The sequence below is a fragment of the Saccoglossus kowalevskii genome, chromosome 9, assembly GCF_978046115.1.
Source record: "Saccoglossus kowalevskii chromosome 9, keSacKowa6.1, whole genome shotgun sequence".
In the NCBI taxonomy this organism is placed as follows: domain Eukaryota; kingdom Metazoa; phylum Hemichordata; class Enteropneusta; family Harrimaniidae; genus Saccoglossus; species Saccoglossus kowalevskii.
Window position 1 is genome coordinate 26,576,051 of NC_140649.1, and position 21,966 is coordinate 26,598,016.

The 21,966-nt window shown below is 33.4% G+C and overlaps 1 protein-coding gene across 1 annotated transcript; it reads left to right on the forward strand.

Moving 5' to 3' along the window:
* Nucleotides 1-8,973: 8,973 nt before the first annotated feature.
* Nucleotides 8,974-13,724, forward strand: LOC100367875 (uncharacterized). The gene is made up of 4 exons (XM_085503797.1): nucleotides 8,974-8,997; nucleotides 10,373-10,660; nucleotides 13,037-13,133; nucleotides 13,568-13,724. The coding sequence occupies exons 2-3, from the start codon at nucleotides 10,381-10,383 to the stop codon at nucleotides 13,066-13,068; spliced, it is 312 nt and encodes a 103-aa protein (XP_085359923.1). The 5' UTR covers nucleotides 8,974-8,997; nucleotides 10,373-10,380; the 3' UTR covers nucleotides 13,069-13,133; nucleotides 13,568-13,724.
* The last annotated feature ends 8,242 nt before the right edge of the window (nucleotides 13,725-21,966 follow it).

Consider the following 21,966-nt stretch of genomic DNA (forward strand, 5'->3'; position numbering starts at 1 on the left):
AATGATTGAAATGTCCGAAAATGACGCCAAAATACACCTTAAAAGTCCTATTTTTTTTCTAAATCCCATCCCGAATTTACGGCAGAATCTGGTCCCTCAAATAAGGGACACGTGAGCTTTGATTCTAACCGGATATATTGCACTGGGTCGGGGAGATACAAACTTTCGTGTATCTTTTGTCTAATGGGTACCTGTACTTCGATCATTCGCAAGTTTTGCTAGGTAGTGCGAGACAGCTTTGTTTGCAACCGGACGAACTCCGTTTACAGCCATTCTGAGAATTATTCGGACAGCCAGTTAGCAAAATGACTTGCAACTTTGCAAAACAATTTGGTCTTTGCCCAATCTAGACTTGTCGGCGCCGCTTGAGTGACGGGCGCGTGGTTTGGGATTACTATTTCATAGGGGTTGTCAGCTTGATGAATTGTAAGTATTATCTAGCGTGCGTTCACAGCAACCATTCTTTATTTTTATGATTATATTGTAATTATTTTCAGTAATTTTGAAAATCACAAGTTGGATGTTGCTTAAATCTGTCGAAAAATGTCAACCCCTCGCTCATTTTAGTCAGTTGTACCTGTTACAAAAATGGACTAGACATAATAACGGTCGTTATACCCCGTCATTTTCAAACTGCAGTTGAAAAAGTGATTCGATCAAGGAAGGCACTTTTGATTTGACAAAATCCATCAAACCATTATAATCGAGTTTTCCGTCTGTGTATTCCTGACCTAATCACAATACCAGTAATGTAAAAACAACTTTTAGTTTGGCGCGAAACTGCAGCACGTCCCGCTAAGAAACTTTACTTTGAGCCTTCCCGCCAACGACGAGTTCATTAATACCTGGGGTTACTCAACACTCAGGAGTTGTTTTGTAAATTACGCTATGTCAGGTGGACTCAGATGGTTATAAAAATTTAAAATAACACTTTGAATGCATATACAACATATAACCTGTTAATATATGGTAACCAGCGCGTGTCGTTTTGAAAACAACGTTTTACCCGCATCTTGCAAGATAATGGAATGATTCCAATTGTGGGCGTGTCAATACAACGGCGCCATCAAGTCTAGATTGGAAAAGACCCAATTGTTTTGCAAAGTTCCAACATATATTGCTAACTGACTGTCCAAATAATTCTCAGAACGGCTGTAATTCAATGAAGCAAACAACTGACAATGCTAAAATAAATTGCAGAGGTACGCTAAAATTAATTGAAAACAAGCAAATAATTTCAATGAAAAATAAATCACAGGTAACTTGATACATTAACAACTCTTTTGACGCGCTGACCGCTTCTCCGCGTCTGATGTTTTGTTTTCCTTGTCATAATACTTACTGATTGATGATTTTGTTTTGATTTTTGAGTTTTTTAGCCTGCAACTCGGCCACGACCTTTGCTTTTTCCGTGAAAAATGGGGAAGTTTACGTCAATTTGACGGAGATTCCATTTTTTTAAAACTAACACACTGTTTAGCACTCCGATTTTTCTCATTTGCTGATTTCTATTCGGAAAAATTCGACCGCTCGAAAATGCACCTTAATTTTGCACTCTTAAAACATGTCAGATTTCCAACACTAATTATTTAATCCAACACAAATTATTTAAAACCGGTCGAAATTGTTGAACTTTTACGTTGCAGGCGACCGTCGCCGGTAGTACAACAGCATGTTTTGTACGTACATCCGTGCGCTGATTGTCTGCGACTGTCTTAGAAAATCCCTGAATAAGGCGTTACCAAAATCGTAAAAAATAAAAAAATGCCTCCTTAAAAAACGAACAGAATTCAAATATTTCTTTTAACAAATATGTTGCAGTGGGAAAATGGGATTGGAAACGCTGAACAAAACTTCTGTGCCTCGCGTTTTGATTCTAGGATTACACGATTTGTCATTATTGTGCGTTTGCTTCCTGGAGTTGGTTTTCAATACTACATAACAATTATCGAGGATAAATAATTTAATATCCCACTTTGTACTTTTCACGGTAAACCATAGGCTCTGAAATACTCGTAGATTTTTTATTGAAAATACATCGAAAAGAAGCCATGATGTTTTGATCGTGATAAAAGGTCACCTTCCTAGGACCGCCTCCTGTTTAATAATTCATGAGATGACGTCATATTTACTGGGCATTGACACGTGTTTTTACCGACCCCCATCAAAACACTGGTATGAATGACGTGTTTCTGATTTGTATATTCAAGAGCAGTTGTTCTGGTCCAACGATTTTACATAAAATGTCTATGTCTATACGTTAACTTTCAATTTCAATAGTCTAGAAAGTATGACAAGGTATGACAAAGCAGTAATTCCCGGTTTAACGCGCAAATATGCAAATTAGCCTTTTTCTCGTCATCTATTTTTGGTGAATTCTTGGGTTTTAAATTAAAATAGCTGATAGACACTTTGGCCATTTGCCTTGAAAAATTCACACATTATTGACAAGGTGTTCCCCCTTCAAAATGCGTCCGGACAGTTTATTACGGCGAGTGGAACAAAAATAACAAGTCCGCAATTAACATGGATATATAAATTATGCAAAAATAGAAAAGAGTGAACTTTGAGGTCATGCTGTGCGACTTTGAAAGCCGTTAGAGAGATGAGTGGACGCATTTGAATTAGTAGTATACCATGGTATCCAGTGATGTAATTTTACCCACAAACGGACTTGAAGTTTTTAAGCTAATTTTTTTTAAACCACTTTTGTCCAAAAAAGCATATTTTTGACCCAAAATCAAAAACGCATTCTGGATATTTAAAATAAAGACAAGTTTTACAAAGTTTGTATAATAAGCTTTCAGAAAATATATAACATGTTGGATATATAATACCATCTTCATTGTCTAATTACTCAATTAAAAAGCAAGCCGAATAAACTGCATCTCTACCTTAAGCAGATCCGATGTACAAAGTTTGAAATGGATTAGAAAAAAGCAACACATACACCAACCATAATATCTCATTTCAGATAATTGGGTTTTGTACTTTTCATCGATTGTCGTAATATTCTATAAGTGCCCTTCTCCACTAATTTATGTATGTCTAAACTAAAAGTCATTATATTAACCAAAGGACTATTATGGGTCGTTAAAATCGGATCAAATTAGGAATACTGTAGTATACTTAGCATTTACACTGTCATATAAATACATACGTTTCACGAAAATATATGTGCATTTCAACATTTGTGTGTTTGTTTCTCGTATCACTTATATTTTTAAAATAACAATGAAATACGCGCTCAAAACATATATTCTGGGGGCATAATGAACTAGGAAAAACATACTAACGGGAATTTATTACTTCATTTCTCGCAATGCACCAAACCGGATAAATAATTTCAATTGAACCGCGTTGCAACGTGTATTTGCTTCATTGTATAATCATATTCTATTAAGTGTAAACTGAGTTTTATTGTAGCGACCTCTCTCAGGACAAACAAAAATCATCAGTTATTAATCTATATCTAACTAATGGAAAACTTTTTTTTACCTTTCTGTTTCACTGCTGTCAATGTTAAACCAATTAATACGTGTTTGTTTCTCCCATATATCAAGCCCATAGTTTTCCACTGGTGCACTGAATACAATTGCTAGAAAACAATTTTGGTCATTTTTTTTATCGCTAAATAGTACGTTGAACCCAGTTGTCTGAGGTAGGTAGTGAACTGATTATGTAATAAAACTCATATAATGGTAAGTCAACCATGGGATTGATTGTGTTACCATGGCGACATCACGCACGCACAATCCGTGCACACGTCGTTGCACTATTGTTTAGAATAAACAACTTCCATGTTTAGGATAGACATTTACTACGTTACATTTTATCAGACCCCTATGGCTTGAGCCGGCTCGAGCCAGAAAAAAATGACCAAATAAACCCTCGGAGGTTGGGCATGGCTCCTACCGTGTATACGCATTGGACTCAACTATCCGAGCCGAAATCACGCTTTCAATTGTTGGCGGAGACAACGTTGTTCAGGCAATTTCTGGCTTGACGAAGAGGTACGTCCTCTAATTTATATTTGGCACAGTAAAGACATACTGCGATAGATTGATAGCTCAACGAGAAACAGGAAAATGACGTACTAAATTATGCGACAAAAACTTGAGAGGACGACTGAACAGATCCAATGGTGTTCTTTGTAGGTTTAGGTTGATATATACCTATATCACATCAGTTGAACAATTACAAGATTACAAGAATAGGTCGACTGGCCACTGTCGGGGCGTTTTTTCAAACATAGGTGTAATTTTTAATTCAAATAAAATATGTTCCCCACTCGCCGCGAAATCACCCCGACTAGTGGCGTCCGCTGCGCCCTCTATCGGCATCATAATAACAGGGTGTTTTTTTAGCGTGTAGTTATGCTAATGAGGTTGGTGGGTAGTAATCTTTAAACCAATCAGAGGCCTGTATGATTTGCGGTCGTGTGGCGAAAGTACCAAGTTGACCTATGCACTCAACAATACCGCAAGCAGACGATGTGATAGTTGAATTATTCCCACAACGAAGCGAAATTTAGAAGGTGAAACGTGTTTAAATGAAACATTATCACGTCTTGGATATAGTAGCATTAGGGTATATTTCCACCGCCATGTTTTCGTTGCGTTGCCCGCAGGGAGCGGAAAATCTCTAGCAGGGGATTGCACAGTTGTCAACTCAAATAACACTCTTTTTATAGGGTTGTCGTCACGTGTACAACGTTTATAAGATTCAACTTGATTTATTGATCTTGTATATTTCGTGGCGTCTTTACGTGGCCCATATATACAATTGGTCCGCTACATGAAAGTCAGTCGGCTATTTGAAAATTGCTCCGCTACATGAAAATCGGTCGGCTACTTGAAAATTGCTCGGCTACTTGAAAACTGCTCCGCTACATGAAAATCGTGCCCGTACATGAAAATCGCTCCGCTACTTGAACAAAATCGGTCGGCTACTTGAAAATTGCTCGGCTACTTGAAAACTGCTCCGCTACATGAAAATCGCTCCGCTACTTGAAAAAATCGGTCGGCTACTTGAAAATCGCGCCGCTATATGAAAATTGCTCCTCTATCTAGAAAATCGCGTGTATGTTGCGAGATAACCTTCGACCTGCAGATATGACCCGGAAGTACAACATGCAATGTATACCATTGCTTGTGTATGCTTAGGAAGTCGGGTAAACAACGTATTCATCTGTTTGTTAAATAAAATGAAGTCAACCAACCTGTATACTTGAAACATCATATTTGCATGTGTTGATTGTATTGGCATGCTGACTCTAGGCTTTGAATGTAAACAGGTTACAAGTCAGTGCGCCATTCTAACCCTATACAACCACAAATTGTTCCGACTCGTTACCAAAATCTACTGTACCGTGTATCACGTTTACATCACTACAAATCAGTTTCATGGCTTTACTACTACTAAGTTTAGCTTTTATTCACCTATAAAACGAGCGTCTTGCTGTCAACATATATCAGAGGGTGGGCGAGGGAGATACCTGATACAGGTTACAGAAAATTAAAAAGAAATAAAATGAAAATTTCATGTATAGTGAAAATGGGTTTTTACACTTTACGAAGATAAAACAAATTAATAATTACATTTTACAGTTATTTTCATAAATTTGATTTAAGAGCCAAAGAATATCACACATAGAATGACCTCCGGTGAATGCGTTCCGCTGTGACAAATCTCATGGGTTTGTGTGACGCATATGCGCGAATCAGGCCAGGAATTAATGTCGAACGTTAACGTGCGATATTAGTTCCGGTTTGATATATTTTCCGGTGTTCTACTAAGAACAGTGCTTGACGAGGACACTTGCACACCGCATTAAATAAAGTGTAGATAACATTGCGTACATGTCATTGTAAAAGTCAAAATATTTAGAACATCGTGTTAACTTCGAACGTCACGCTAAATCGCTCATTGTTTTAGCAAATGAGCATACAAATTAAATATGCATATAATAATAATAATAATAATAATAATTATAATAATTATAATAATTCACTAAACAAACTACAGTGAGTATAAAATATATAATCATGATATAATCTGTTCAGATATAGAGGTAAGAAATGGATCTTTTGACAAGTTATTAAAATAATATTATAGTGACAAATAAAAATCTGATGCCAGACAAAACATGAGAAATATAATATACGAGGCGAAACAATGATCATCATTGTCTGTTGTAAGGATTAGCTTTTAAACTTAACAATTGTTTAATTTCATTATGTTATTGACGAAATAACTATAAATTATAACAAGTTTTGTATTTGCGACTTGAATACTAATAATTTTTACTGAATACTAATAATAATATACTACTACCTTGAATGGGTCTCTCTCAGATTTTGTGTCAATATGGTATTTTTTTTAATATTTTGGGTCATTTATGTCAAAACTGCTATTTCCGACGACTTCTTGAAAACTACCAGCTCAATTCATTTGATACATGTTATGTAGGTATCTTGTGTTAATCTCTATTAGATTTGTTCTTTTTGTGACGATATCAACTATTCTCAATTCTTAGCAATTATTTTTCCATGTTTGGAAAAATAAAATTATACATGAGCATGCTTGACATGTATGTGGAATCATCAATAAAAGGAAACTAGAAGAGAAAACTTTTTCACATTTTATTTTAGTAAAACAATAGAATAGTTGAATTACAAAAACAATGCGACACGTATTATGTACAACGCCAGGCAAAATAATATTAATCATTTATAATCCTTAAGTAAATAACACATCTGGTGTTTACACAAGCAGAGGTGCTCGCTAGGTTGTTGTATTTTGTTTATAACTGTACTATTTGTATTTACTGATAGTTTTACGGAAATAGTTTCAAACACAGTCTTTGCTGTTATATACATTTATTTAGATTTTGGATTACTTAATATATAGAACTGCATAGATTCAATCAACAAGATATAAAACATGTGTGTGGTCGAAACTTCCTAAGTTCGAGATATACGTAACAACTTAGCCATCTGCCGTCGATGCATCAACAGCAGAACGTTTATTTTCATTGAACAATGCACATTATTTACGAGAATCCACTACACCGCGAAGAAAATTCAAGAACTGCATTGCGCTTGTGCGACGACCTCACCCGGAAGTTTTAGCGCACGGAAAATTCTTCGCATGATACCGGGCTTCAAATGAGGAATTACAAGTTTGTAATTTCGTACGAATTACAACATTTAATGTGGAAAATGGTTTATACACTTACAAAAAATAAGATTTGTGTACGAATTACGGAAGAATAGGATAGCTGATTACGTTTTACACCTTGCTCATGTCTACGAAATTACGTTTTTTTATTTTTTAAATTACATTATTACAAAAAATAAAAACAATTGATTACAGCTTACGAAAATACCCCTTGCCGACCGTCATATCACATGATTCGCAACTACGGGTTGTAAATCGGGCACACTAATGTTTATGACTTATTTAAAAAGTCGGTGTGATTGTCAATTTGGTCTACCATCATGTTGTGAATATATCGTGCACACATGATCTCTAAAATTTAAAAGAAAGCGAAAAACGACAAGAAAAAATCTCGCTCATAAAGCCCATGCACATATCATGGCTAATGTTTGGTCTATAATGAGGTACACTCAATCATAATTTGATCACCTTCAAATGATCTATGACGAGGTATAGATTTGTTTAAAACAGCCTTATCAATGGAGCTATAAAAATATGTCCTATAACGTCAGTAACTCGGTGCTCCGGTACAACATGCCCAATTGAGACGAGTCGTAGTTACATGACGCAATATTTTCCAATAAACACTATGTGTATAAACAAAATATTTCTATATGAACTATACTAATGATTTGTAATACTCAAGAATGGACGAAAACTAATGTACTTTGGATATTAAAAACGATGACAGAATCTCAATTGCCAAAACGGATATATGCGTAGATCAAATTGGTATTTGAGTACTAGATAGATGAAGTTGTACGACGTAGTATTATAATAGTAGAAACAAACCAGGTGACGATTCAAAACCACGTGAACACGTGTATCCCTCCTCCGGTGGTGATAATAATACATAAATAGATTTCTATACCATTTTAACTCCTAAACAACAATAATGTTAATTACAATAACAGCGAAAAATATATACAAGTATGCAAGTTATTGCAAAACATGCGTAAATTATCACGCGTAGTATTTCTTCTCAAAGTTCGATTAAAGAGCTACGCGTTTATGTCAATTCATTGTTTTCGATTTAAATTTAAACTCTTCATTGTACGTCACGTGTAGCAAGCTTTTAGTAAATATACATACGAGTTTTACACTATGCCGTTATATAGATTTAAAAATAATTAAACAATACGAGACACAAATGCATCATCTTCAGCTCATTGGGGTGCATATAGTTTCCCGCTTGTTTTCTTTAAAAAATTAATAATTTGTGTTACCGTGATTTTCAAGTAACCGACCGATTTTCATGTAGCTGACCGATTTTCATGTAGCCGACCGATTTTCATGTAGCCGACCGATTTTCATATAGCCGACTGATTTTCATGTAGCCGACCGATTTTCAATTGGTCCGCTATATGAAAATCTGTCGGCTACTTGAAAAAAAATTCGGTCGGCAAGTTGAAAATTTGTCGGCTACTTGAAAATTGCGCCGCTACATGAAAATCGCTCCGCTACTTGAAAAAAAATCGGTCGGCTACTTGAAAATTGCTCCGCTACTTGAAAATTGCGCCGCTACATGAAAATTGCTCCGCTATTTGAAAATAAATCGTTCAGCTACTTGAAATTTGTCGTCTACTTGGAAATGTTTCCGCTACTTGAAAATAGTTTCGTTATTTGAAAAAAAAATGGTCTGCTGTCTATAATCGGTTGGCTACTTCAAAATCGCCCCTCTATTTTCCAAAAACATTCGACCCGCACATGTATGACCCGGAAGTAAATCTTTTACGATTCCATGTCGGCAAGGTTTACAACGTATCACTGATATTGGTAAGTTTAAACAATTTCTATCGCTTTACTATGCCAAAAATACCGTATTATTGAGAGACTGTGATTGAGTGAAAATTCATGACACCGTCGGTGATCCAAATGTATGATCCTGGACCTTGTCGGGCGAAATGACCTCAGATAATTTTGGGCCAACTTACCACTGCCCCAATGCTGTTATGTATGAGCAGTTCAATCAAAATTAAAATTATCCCTTCCACCATAGTTATGATTTTAATGTGATTTTTTCACTTAGCAATAGTAGTTAGTGTATTGTACTGTACCGTACCGTACACGTATATTGTGATTCTTTATGTGTTTGTAATATTATTTAGCTTTATTTAGCATTCTGTTTATTTTATTTTATTCTATTTTATTTTTTATACGACCATAGAACAACTCACTGTAGTTTGTTTGAATAAGTATTATTATTATTATATTAAGCGATGTAAAAAAATAATTTTCAGCATTTATCAAGTTTTTATACAATAGATTTTTTTTCTAGAAATATTCTACTTTTAGTTTAGATTTGGAGCTAACCTGCAGTAAGCATTAAATTTCTATTTCATCAAATTTGGTTAAAACCAGGTGTATTGTACAGCTTGCATTTTTGTGGTTACAATATAAATTGAAATTGAAATTAAATACATATTTAAAAAAAATATTTAAAATCTTGGTTTATTATCAGATGAATTGTAGATACTTAATTATACACAATTACCATAACAATTTGACAATAATATTACTAGTATTTTAATCTGAGTCCTTAATCTGAGACAAGATTATTAATCTAAAGCTGAATATAAGACATATAAGCTTTATGCTTGTCCACATAATACTAGTCAAATGCTCTTTCCAAATTCAGGCACTTTTTTCATACATCATTGTAATTGTCAGTCAAAAGGACTATTTCTGTTTCTATTGCACATAAAAAATTACAGAATATTTACACCAATAACTCGGGTGGAGCATTGACTTAGAATAGGCCCAAATATTAAAAACTCACCATTTTAGGCAGTAAAAAAGTGTTTCTTCTAAAAATTAACGATCCCAAACTGTTGTTTTATCCCCAGAGTCCCCGGGCGATAAGTGGCGACTTTGAACATCGGGTTAATCTGTATTTTTCTGACATGATCTGAATACTATGAAGTCCATATACCTTGTCTATTTACGATAATACCCTTAGTTTTCACAAGTTTGAAAAAAAAAATCAACCGACCGACCCAATTTTTCAATTTCCCGATTTGAGGGCAACATGAGTTTTTTTTTTTTGGACTTAGTCCATCAAAAGTCAGGTGAAGTACACATGTTTCAATGAAGACTGGTGCATTAATTGTTATATCAACCTAATCTTTTTTGCAAGTTAATTTATTTATAGAAATACTAATGGTATACCTATATAAGGCAGTTCATGCCTATAAGGCAACCGATGATGGAGAGTTGACCATTAAGGTCAACGATATAATTGAAGTTGAAGGATTGCCATGGCAGTTTCAAGGCAACCCAAAAGAGCCTCGTGGATGGATTTTAGGAAAATTTAATGATGTGGAGGGTAAATTCCCCTCTTTTGTGGATTTTTTTGGGCAGAGGTTATCACCACGACCCCCGATTCCACCATTATCTTCATTAGTTTCAAATAAATGCAATAGAAAAAAGAAACCTATACGTAAGTATCTTAAGAATTAACAATGTTAATTTTATTTATTTATTTATGTATGTATGTGCATGTCATGAAGGCATGAATATATAAATTTAAACTTTTATAAATGTATGGCAATCCTGGAAAGACGTGTGGCTAGTGAGCATTACCTAATGACTACTAAGCCAATAAAAGTGTTTACACTGAATTTGAATAGAATGTTAGGGTCTCCAAAGTATATGTTTTAAATATTTCGTAATTTCATGCGTTAACGACTAGAATTGCGTTATACAATGGACGAAATATGGCTTAATTTGTCAATTAACACCTCACCTACCAGGGCAGTACTGCTTAGTAGATACATTGAATTTACATCTTAATTAAAATTAATCTCAACATCATATTTAAAATAATGGATTATGATGTCCTTACAAACCTTTAATTTTCTACTTATGACACATAAAATGCTATAAACATGTTTCTGTTTGTTTTTAATAATTTCCAAGGACAGTTATTTATCTATTTTTAACATTTTGCAGCAGTAAATCTACATTTACAGGTACAATATGATATTCTGTGTTTATTTCTACTTTTGCAATATTTTACTCTGAAACTGTACCATACACATTTTATTTATTTAATTGGTTAAAGGGAATGGTGATAACTTCACTACTGTATGTTGTTCACGTCAGTTATTATTTGTAGACGGAATTGTGTAGCATGAATATTATCTTTGTATGCATCAAGTATTTTTATTACAATATGATAAAATAAAATTTAATAAAATAGTTATCATACAATATTGAAAAAATCCATGGTACTTAAAGAAATATTTTACCAGAAATGTTTTTTCACCCAAGCTTAAGAAGAATTAGTCTAATTTTATCTGCTACAGGCTCTTTCAAGGAGATGAAGATGAGAACGTCCTCTATGAGAGTAAGAGAAAAAAAAATCAGGATGTAGGCAATTTAATTTCTTTATTCATTTGTTTCAATAATTGAGCTAAGCAACTGACATTTTTGGCGATAGCAGTATAGTTTACCTTACATAATTGAGTAAAATGTATTGTATTTAAATATACTATAATAATACATAAAAGTAATCAATGTTTTGTTCCGCCAAAATCGCAAAACAATTTTGTACTGGATGTCAATAAAATTGATTGATATACATGTACTTTGCAATTTAACAATTTATTTTGCAGTGATCTAATAATTGATCAAATTGAATGAAAATAGTTTTATTCTGTCTTTTATTTTTGTTATTACAGCTAAGATGGTCTGTAGCAAATTTGATGTTCAATGCTCATATCGTTATAGCACCCTCATACTGTCTGAATGAAAAAAAAATGTTTTTTTTTTGGGGGGGGGTTCTGTGTGTGCCCAGCTCAACTGGTTGATGGTGATGTACTGATGTGTGTATGTGTCACACATTGTCATTCCGGAACAGTATCTCAGTTGTGTGTGGACGATTTAAATTTGGTACATAGATTAAACATAATCAGGCATTTTTTGGATCAAGTTTAAAATGGCCAACTAGTGTCCATTTTCTTTTAAAGAATGCAGCTCCACAAGCCTCATCTCATATATGCCTGGATGGACCAATCAAGTTTAAACTTTACACATACTCGTACATCTATAAGACAAACAGGGCCTATAACAGTGCAATTTACATCATGCAATTTATCATGTCATAAATATTAAGTTTTTTAATTAGTATTCCATTTTGAATTTTCAGCAAGGAACTATGGGTAAAATTACATTTCATTACAATGACAAAATACTTTCTTTCATAACTTGAATATAATGCAAATTAGGTCAAATTTTCAGTGATCATATTAATATATATTGTTGTAACTTGTATAAGCTACTGTCATCAATAAATTATAAAATATATTAGTATACTAAGAATTAAGCAATTGGTAGAAACATGTAAAAATTCAAAAATAAATATTTTCAGTTCTGTTGCCATGATGACCAATTAAATAATAATAATGAAATAATTTTCTTAATTGTTCACACCAGTGTCTAATGATGTTTTACTTTACCCACAATTCTATGCTGGAGAATCAAGATGGACACACCGATGAAAAGCTCATTATCTAAAGAATAAAATGTATAAAAACTGTTAATTGCATTCTGCTACATTTGTAGAGCTCTTTCATCTGGGAACATTATGTTTGGCTAGATTCACGTTTTAGTTCTCTAACAGTTTTCAGCATGTTTTGTTACAACAGATAAATACAAATACTAGTAGTTAAAAATAGATTTTAAAAAGTTTGTTGAGCATTTTATGTACTTTTAATTATTTTTGTGTCATTAATTCATATTTGTTATATAAAATGAAATCTAGCACTTCACACAAAAAAACTTATGGCTTTAACTTTATTTTTTCCATCTGAAGGTGCAAGTGAGCATGTTATCACTCAATGGTAGAAATTTAGTTGTTTCAAGAAAAGTTGAAACAGGATTTTGTGTTGTTGTATCTGTGCCGATTACAGGTACTGAACTTTAAATAAATAAGTACATGTTTATTTATGTTCTTTGCAAATACATTTGGAGCTATAAGTCCTGGACCACTATTGTACTGGATTGATAACCATTCAATGGTTTTGTGCTATCAGCCTGTTCTGTTTAAGATCATACACATATCATACATGTTGGGATACGTATGCACATGGATTTATGCATTCAAAACTTCCAGAAAGGGAAGCCATTTTATTGCCAAAATTCTCCCAAATCATGCATTTCTGTCAATTCAGAATCAAATCTCAGTTATGTTATGCATGTTACTTTGTTATGTAGATCAGATTGAAATATCAACATAAGTCTGACATACCATGCTTTGAGAAATACTTACAGATTGATTCACTACAGTATGAACTTAACTTGTTTTTAATGTGTTGCCTTTAATTAATTAATTTTCTCTTTGCAGCAACTGCAGATGAACTCTTAAAATTGGCTGTTGCTGAACAATTAGAACAAAATAGATTATTGTCAACAGAAGCCAAATATGTATTGCTATACAAGGATCGAAGTCTTGTAAAATATATTCCGGGGTCAACTGAAACATTCATGCTAAAAAAATACAAGATTAAAATGAAGCAACCGTATACCAAGTTGTGTTTTTATTTATGTCTCGAAACTGCATATGCAGGTAATTTTTTTAAGTGATATTTAACACTAAACGCCAAAACTGTGAACGATATGCACAATGTTCATGTTATACAGTGACTAATAACCCTCTTGCTACTTGAGGCCTTGTAAAGTAGCAATCACTGTGAATATGATATACAAATATAAAATATCAAAAGAAAATGCAACTGTATGTGATCATGTCTGTGCCTGAAATAATATTTGTGACTCCCGTGTGCTAAGCACACAATGGGAGTCCTCTGCAGTTAACCTGTCTGTGTTTATGTGTGTGTGTCTGTCCGTTCCGCTGATATCTCAAGAACCGTATGTTGGTTTCTAATGAAACTTTGTGTATAGATGCTCTGGGCTAATGCGCAGATTTGATATCTATGTTTTGGTTGAAACCCATGCATATTAATTACCTGATTTGCATGATAATTAGCTAATTTTTAGCTGTTCCTTGACTGTTTCGCTGATATCTAAAGAGCCATTCATTAAATTTTGATGAAACTTGGTACATAGATGATTAGTTTTGGGTAAAAATCCATGCATATAATTAACCTAATTTGCATAATGATTAATCAATTTTCGCTTTTCCACTGATATCTCAAGTACAAATCATCACATTTCAATGAAACTTACATAGATACATAGGAAGATGCACAGATACATATGCGAAATATTAATTACCCAAATTGCATAATTGATAAATTTTCAGCTTTTGATATTTCAAGTACTATTACTTTTCAATGAAACTTGGTACAAACTTGGTGATGTTCTAGGACAATGCACTGAGCGGATTAGTTTTGAGATAAAATCAGTGAATATTTAATCAACTAATTTTCAAAATTAGTTAATTTTTGGCTTTTACACTGATGTAATGGCAATTATTTCATTTCTGATGAAACTTGGTACATTGATGCTCCAGAACAATGCACAAACCTGCTCAGTTTTTAATTAAAATCAGATCATATTAATTACCAAATTAGCATTATAAATCAAAATTTTTGGTTCTAATCACATTCCAATGAAACTTCGTACATAGATGGTCTGTGACAGTACTTATCTTAATTCAATGATTTTTGGTACATATATACTCTAACACAATGTGATGATCAAATTAATTTTAGGTTCATATACATGTATAATAATTACCCAATTTGCACAATAATTTACATTTCTGCTTTCCACTAATTTAGTTAGGATTAATCATCACATTATAATGAAACTTTGTACATGTGCACCCTGAGAAAATTTACAGACCTAAATCCATGTATAATAATTGCTTAATTTGTATAATAATTCATTTGGTTCACTGAGGTAAACCCTAAAAAATATAAAATAGTTTAAGTTCTACATTGTTGAATAAAAAAAATCAGATTTAAATTGAATTCATCGCAGAGGTGCTTTCGAATAAATTATACTAAAAACCATGGATGAAAAATCAAATGTATTTTCTGCATGTATTAAATTTTGATGATGTAAATCACATTTTTTTCATGTTATGCATCTCAAATAGCAGACAAAAATTAGTTGCCAAGCTTCTCGTTTGAAAATCAAATCTTAAATTTTGAATTAATTCTAATGTGTCTCTAATACTCTCAGCACACGGGCGTTCTTTCTAAGTTTTTTTTGATTATTTAATATGTTCAGACTTGTCACATTCACAGTAAATTTGTTTCAATACTTGCAAAGTTTTTTGTTTTTTTAATACTGATACAATTTTATATTTGTCGTCCATCTCAAGAGTACAACCGAATGAGCACTGATAAAGATTATCACTATGTTGACACAGATGATAATAGTGATACTGTTGATGAACAAATGAACATTTGAACAATGCCATCATGATATTAAAGGAGAAGAAATAGAAAATGTAAGTTTTACTACTACAGTTTTGGATTACTGGTATATAAGTATATAACACTTTGAGTGATGTCAATACCAAGTTTAAATGAGATAAATCTTGGCATACCTAAGTTGATATTCAAGTGTAGATTTTTGGAGGGATTAGCAAATGCTTCTCTAGGAAATGATGATAGACTTGTAAACATGATTAAAATGGTTCTCCTTGCCTTGCTTGCAAGGTGGATGAAGGTATATGAGTGTGTTTGTCTTTAATAAATAATTATACCTACATGTATTATAGTGATGGGTACACAAAGAAGTGTATCAATCAAAACAACATGAGTGGCATTTTACCTTTCAAATTACTGAATTTGAATTTTTTTTTAAATTACAGGAACATGAGAATGAAATTGAAACCATAGAAGATGGTAACCCAGATATAGATACTGAAGTGGCTTTTGGAAACAATCCAAATATTGATTGTACTGGTTCACTCGATGATACAAGCATATTTCTGTATTAAGGTAGCAGGATAGTTTTTTTGCATGAAAAATGTAAACACCTATAATCGGAATAAATTTTACAAGAAACCATACAATCTATATATGTTTGGAAAGCTCTTGACTTGTATTTTCCTAAATAGCAAATAAAGAAAGTGGCCCAACTTAAAACTATTTACCCTCAGTTCAGTTATGTTTGTAAACCATGCATATTAATGAGATGCACTAGATGGGTGTACACTGGATAAACAAAAACTTGGCCATTTTTTTGCACACTAGAAAAAAATCAGTTTACTTGTACAAGATATTTTTTTTTCAATAAAATAAATACACCCATGTATGTAGCATGCCTTCGGGAGCTATTGGTGTGATTTTCAAAAAAAAATGTGAAAAGTGCCCAAAAAACTATTCTGCTACCTTAATACACATATCAATGGCAATACAATTTTGAATCTTGTACATACAAATTCAATCTGTCAAAAGTTCCTTGTAATTTTGTTTTCAACACTTTTGACAGTTTTTAAAACTACTTTATTTAAATCTGGTTTTTGAAATTGAATATCCAGTAAAATTTTTGTTACAAAATTGACCTTGCCCAAATCAAAGCTTTTTAGCTCATAACATATCCTCAGTAATAACAGGATTTTGTATAATATTATTGCATACAAAGTTATCACAAAGAATGTATAATAAGCATTATACCGGTAAATACATATTTATCATAAATTTTCATTTCAGAACCCCATATGGAAACTATTGCCAGGTGATGAATATTTCTGATGAAGATAATGAAGAATCTGATCAGAATATTATGGATCATGAACAAGTAATCATACCAACAATTCAGAGTCAAAGGTGATTGCTTAAATGCAAAAATCAATTTTATCTTGTTTTTTTTTTCATTTTCTGTCTTGTAAAGTACTTCAACTGACTGGTTAGCTGAAAGTTTTTATTCGTTCCCGTTCGGACGAAGTCGAGGACTTATAATTCAGTCTCCGTCCGTCCGTGTGTCTGTGCGTCTGTCCGGAGTCATATCTCAGAATCCCTTGTACCGATTCCGTTCATTCTTTGCATGTGCCTAGTACTTTATGTGGGACATATGCACATGCAGTGGTTTAGCGATTCGATTTAAAATGGCCAACTGGCAGCCATCTTGTTTTTTGAAAATGTTGTATTTTGGACATGCTTTGTCAATTTTCATTCAAACTTGGTACATAGATTATACATGTTGGGATACATGTCCATGGTGATTTATTTCACAATTGGATCAAAGATGGCCGACTGGCAGCCATCTTGTTTTTTGAAAATGTCGTATTTTAGCCATGCTTTGTCAGTTTTCATTCAAATTTAGTACATAGATCATACACGTTAGGATACATGTCCCCGACCGTCCGTGAGTTCCTGAGGAAGTCCGTCCGACCGTCCGTGTGTCTGTCTGTCCGTGCGTCAGTCTATCCAACGTCATATTTCAGAATCCTGTGGACCGATTCCGTTCATTCTTTGCATGTGCCTAGTACTTTATGTGGGACATATGCACATGCAGTGGTTTAGCGATTCGATTTAAAATGGCCGACTGGCAGCCATCTTGTTTTTTGAAAATGTCGTATTTTGGACATGCTTTGTCAGTTTTCATTCAAATTTTGTACATAGATCATACATGTTAGGATACATGTCCCCGACCGTCTTTGAGTTCCTGAGTCTGTCTGTCTGTGTGTCCGTCTGTACGTGCGTCAGTCTATCCAACGTCATATTTCAGAATCCTGTGGACCGATTCCGTTCATTCTTTGCATGTGCCTAGTACCTTATGTGGTATATATGCACATGCATTGCTTTAGCGATTCGATTCAAAATGGTCGTTCGGCAGTCATCTTGTTTTTTGAAAATGTTGTATTTTGGACATGCTTTGTCAGTTGTCATTCAAACTTGGTACATAGATTATACATGTTAGGATACATGTCCATGACGATTTATTTCGCAATTGGATCAAAAATGGTCGACTGGCTGGCATCTTGTTTTTGTTTTTTTATGCGGTATCTTGGACGTGCTCTGTCATTTTTCATTCAAATTTGGCACATACATGTACTTCATACATGTTAGGATACATGTCCATAACAATTTGTTTCAAAATCTGGTCAAGGATGGCCGATTGACAGCCATCTGACTTTTTGGCCTTACTACTATATTTCCACAATTTATGTACCATTTTCATTCGTATTTGCCACATACATCATACATATCAGTGTGTTGCATAATCAGATCAAAGATGGCTGAATAACGGCTGTTTTTATTTTGGCCATATTACTATGACACGAAACACGTGTTTTGATGTAAATAAACAATCTGTTGTATACGCCACTTGGAACTCAAGTTTCAAAGACACGCTCGCGACAACCCCTCCGCTTTAATATGACGAGCACAAAGAGAACTTAACGGGGACTGTGTCATTTTCAATGACTTGTTAAATAAGAATTTTCACTTGTACTGCATATGCTGTGGCAGTACTTTCATTAGCAAGAGTTTGAATTCTGTGTAAATATTGTATTGTAGGCGCGTACCAGCCTATGGGTCTTATATCAAACATGATAGATTTATTTGGTAATCAAAATATATTTTGAAAGATCATGTTATCGGTGTATCTCATATAGACATTTTTCTATAATTTTTTTTTGTATGTTTATGCATTAAAGAAGTTTACAAGAATTGTTGAGTGAGTTTATTCAGAGTGTTCAGGTTGATGATGTCAGCACTGTTATCATTCGAAGATCTAAAATCCTGAGAACTACTCTAAAAGCCATTAGTAAGAATGGGTTTAATATAAGAGGAAAGCTTTTTGTGGAGTTCAGTGGGGAGGATGCTCATGATGACGGTGGACCACGGAGAGAATTTCTAAGGTATGAATACAAATCAAATTTGAAATCCCCAAAAAGGGAGTCGACTTAGACATATGCATGTTTGTTAATAGCTTACATGTATCACAGTTATTCAGAAACTATGTACCTTGAACATGATCATTGTTTTAATTACAAGCATTTTTATTCTCAGTTCAAAAATTTTGAAAACTTAAGTGACTTATAATCATTTTCAATCTGTCTCGCTTTCTGTCTATCCATAGTTGTATTTCAAAAACCTCTGGAACAAATTTGTTTATTCTGTGCACGTCCTTAGTACTTTATTTGTGACATATGCACATGCAGTGGTTTAGCAATTCAATCAAAGATGGCCGACTGGCAGTCATCTTGCCTTTTGGTCCCAAAACTATATCTCCAAGGCTTATGGACCATTTGCATTCATATTTGGCACATCATACATGTTGGAATACATGTCCATGTCAGTTTGTTTCATAATCATATAAAAGATGGTCTATTGCTGGTTATCTTCCTATCTGGTCATACAACTGTATTTGATATCCATAATACTGGAGGCATTTTACTTGAGTTTGGATGTAAAATTGCATAAATATGAGAAATAGCAAATAGTTTGTGTCCATAAATTACCAGTAGATTATAAATCATTTCATTTAATAAATATGATTTTTGTTGATACTAGATTAGTTTAGTTTTATTACAAAATGTACTCTCAAATACAGACCGTACACCAAAAATTCATTCAGAAACTATGTATCTGGTCACATGACCATCGATTTGCATATCCAATTTGATTGCATATATATTATGCATGTAGCAATACATGTTCTTGAAACATACATTTATGTGTTGAAAAGTTATTTATTATTGTTCTTTGAATTATTTGAGTAATTACAAAAATGTCATCAACATCAACAATGTAGAACTTAAGCTGCATTAAAATATAAAATAGTTTAACAAATTTGTTCTTGCTAACAGGTTGTTAATGCAGGAAGTTGGTGCTAGTATGGGGATTTTTGAAGGGGACCAGTTAACCAGAGTTTTCAGCCACAATGTACGCCTAATCAGTGATATGATGTATTTCAAGGCTGGACAACTTGTTGCCATGTCATTGCTAAATGGTGGTCCTGGTCTTCAGTGTATGGCTGATTTGGTTTACAACTACATGATTGGTATTGAACCGGGAAATCTCACAATTGACTTGATTCCAGATAGTGATATGAGAGTTAGGGTACAAGAGGTAAAACATCAATTGTATTGAAGATGACTAGTATAGTTTTATAGTCTTCAACCAGTTTCTACACAAAATCCGATCTTCAGAGCGATATTTATGAATATTATTTTCAGTGACCCTTTGTACAATACAGTCAAAGTATGCACATTCAGTTATTCTTATTATATATGTTATCTAAGGCTGTGTATTTCTTATTCAAAGATGAACATTGTGACATTCATGTCTTATTTAGATAAATGACATTATATAAATCATAGTTTATAATAATAATACATTTTATTTAGCTATTTTCATAATAATGACTCAAAAAAAAATAGAATTAAAATGATACATTCTCAATTAACTACTTTTTTTCATGCAGCATATATCTAATGACCTGACTATATTATCATGAATTAGCCACAATTTCGTGGTAATTTTGTTTTGATATACCCACCCTCTTTTTTTCAAGCTTCAGAAATGTTCCACTTCAATTGAATTAAATAAGTTTATTGAGCAAAATGGTGACTGGATTTCGGATAATGGATATCCTGATACCAGAAAATTTGCCATTTTCTTCTGTTACAACTATTTTGTTCAGGTTTGTTGAATTACTGTTTCATGTACACATATGCAAGGTTATTAGCATGACCCTTTCCCACCTAAGTAGGGATATAGTCACTCTGCGGTTAGTTCTAGAATATATAATTATGAATATCTTTACTGTTTTCCCCACAGACCCTGATCAATCTACATTATGACTTCAGATACATTGTTGATATTTTTAGTGCACATCACTTTTTTTCCCCGAGATTCGGCCTGATTCAGTTCAAAGTTGAATAGGGCATTTTCAATCAAACTTTGTATTATGACCTTACATATTAGGTTGGTGTGCAAGCCATATTTCTTTTTGAGATACTTGAACAAAAATACCCGACTAGCTGCATTTTTCTTTCATGCTATTTCCTCTGTAAGATATAGTCCAATTCAGTTCAAAGTTTTCACGTAGGTACTAGACTGACAGTAACACAATCTATAATCTGTGTTAGTGTTAAAAAAACATTGATCTTTCATTTCTACATGTCTCATGTACTGAAAATTTACATCGACTACAGCTAATACTTAATGGGGACTATGCATTATCAATGTTTGTTTTAATAAAATGTGCATATTTTTGTGTTGACATATTTTGTGTTGTAAAGATATTAAATGACCATTGTATCTCATATTTTACCGATATTTCATCTTGCACACTTACCACTGTTATTTCAGATCTAAAGCTGAAATGGATCAGTTTTTCTGTGGCCTGAATGATGTTGGAGGCCTGGGTCAGATTATAAAAGAAAACCCTGATCAGTTCAGGGACCTGTTCATTGATCGGGGAAAACGACTTTGCCGAAAGGACATAAAGAGCCTGTACCAAATTGACTTCAGTGAAAACGGCAGTAACAGACTCAATGAAGAGGAAGATACAATTTATAGTCTGGAGCTATATTTGCAAGCTGTTGAAAGTAAGACATTTTAAATTATTAATGGTATATACATCCTACTTAATATTTAAATGAAGTGATCAATCTCTAATTTGGGAATTATTTTTGGAAATTATTGCTTACTATCTTTTCTTACATTTTGTACTATTTCTAGATGGAGAGCATCCTGTGTCTCTTGAAGACATCCTAGTTTTTGCAACAGGGTCCAACAGAGTACCTCCACTTGGATTTGCAAAACCAATCACTATACAGTTCTCCTCAACATGTGAAAATGAAAAAAGATT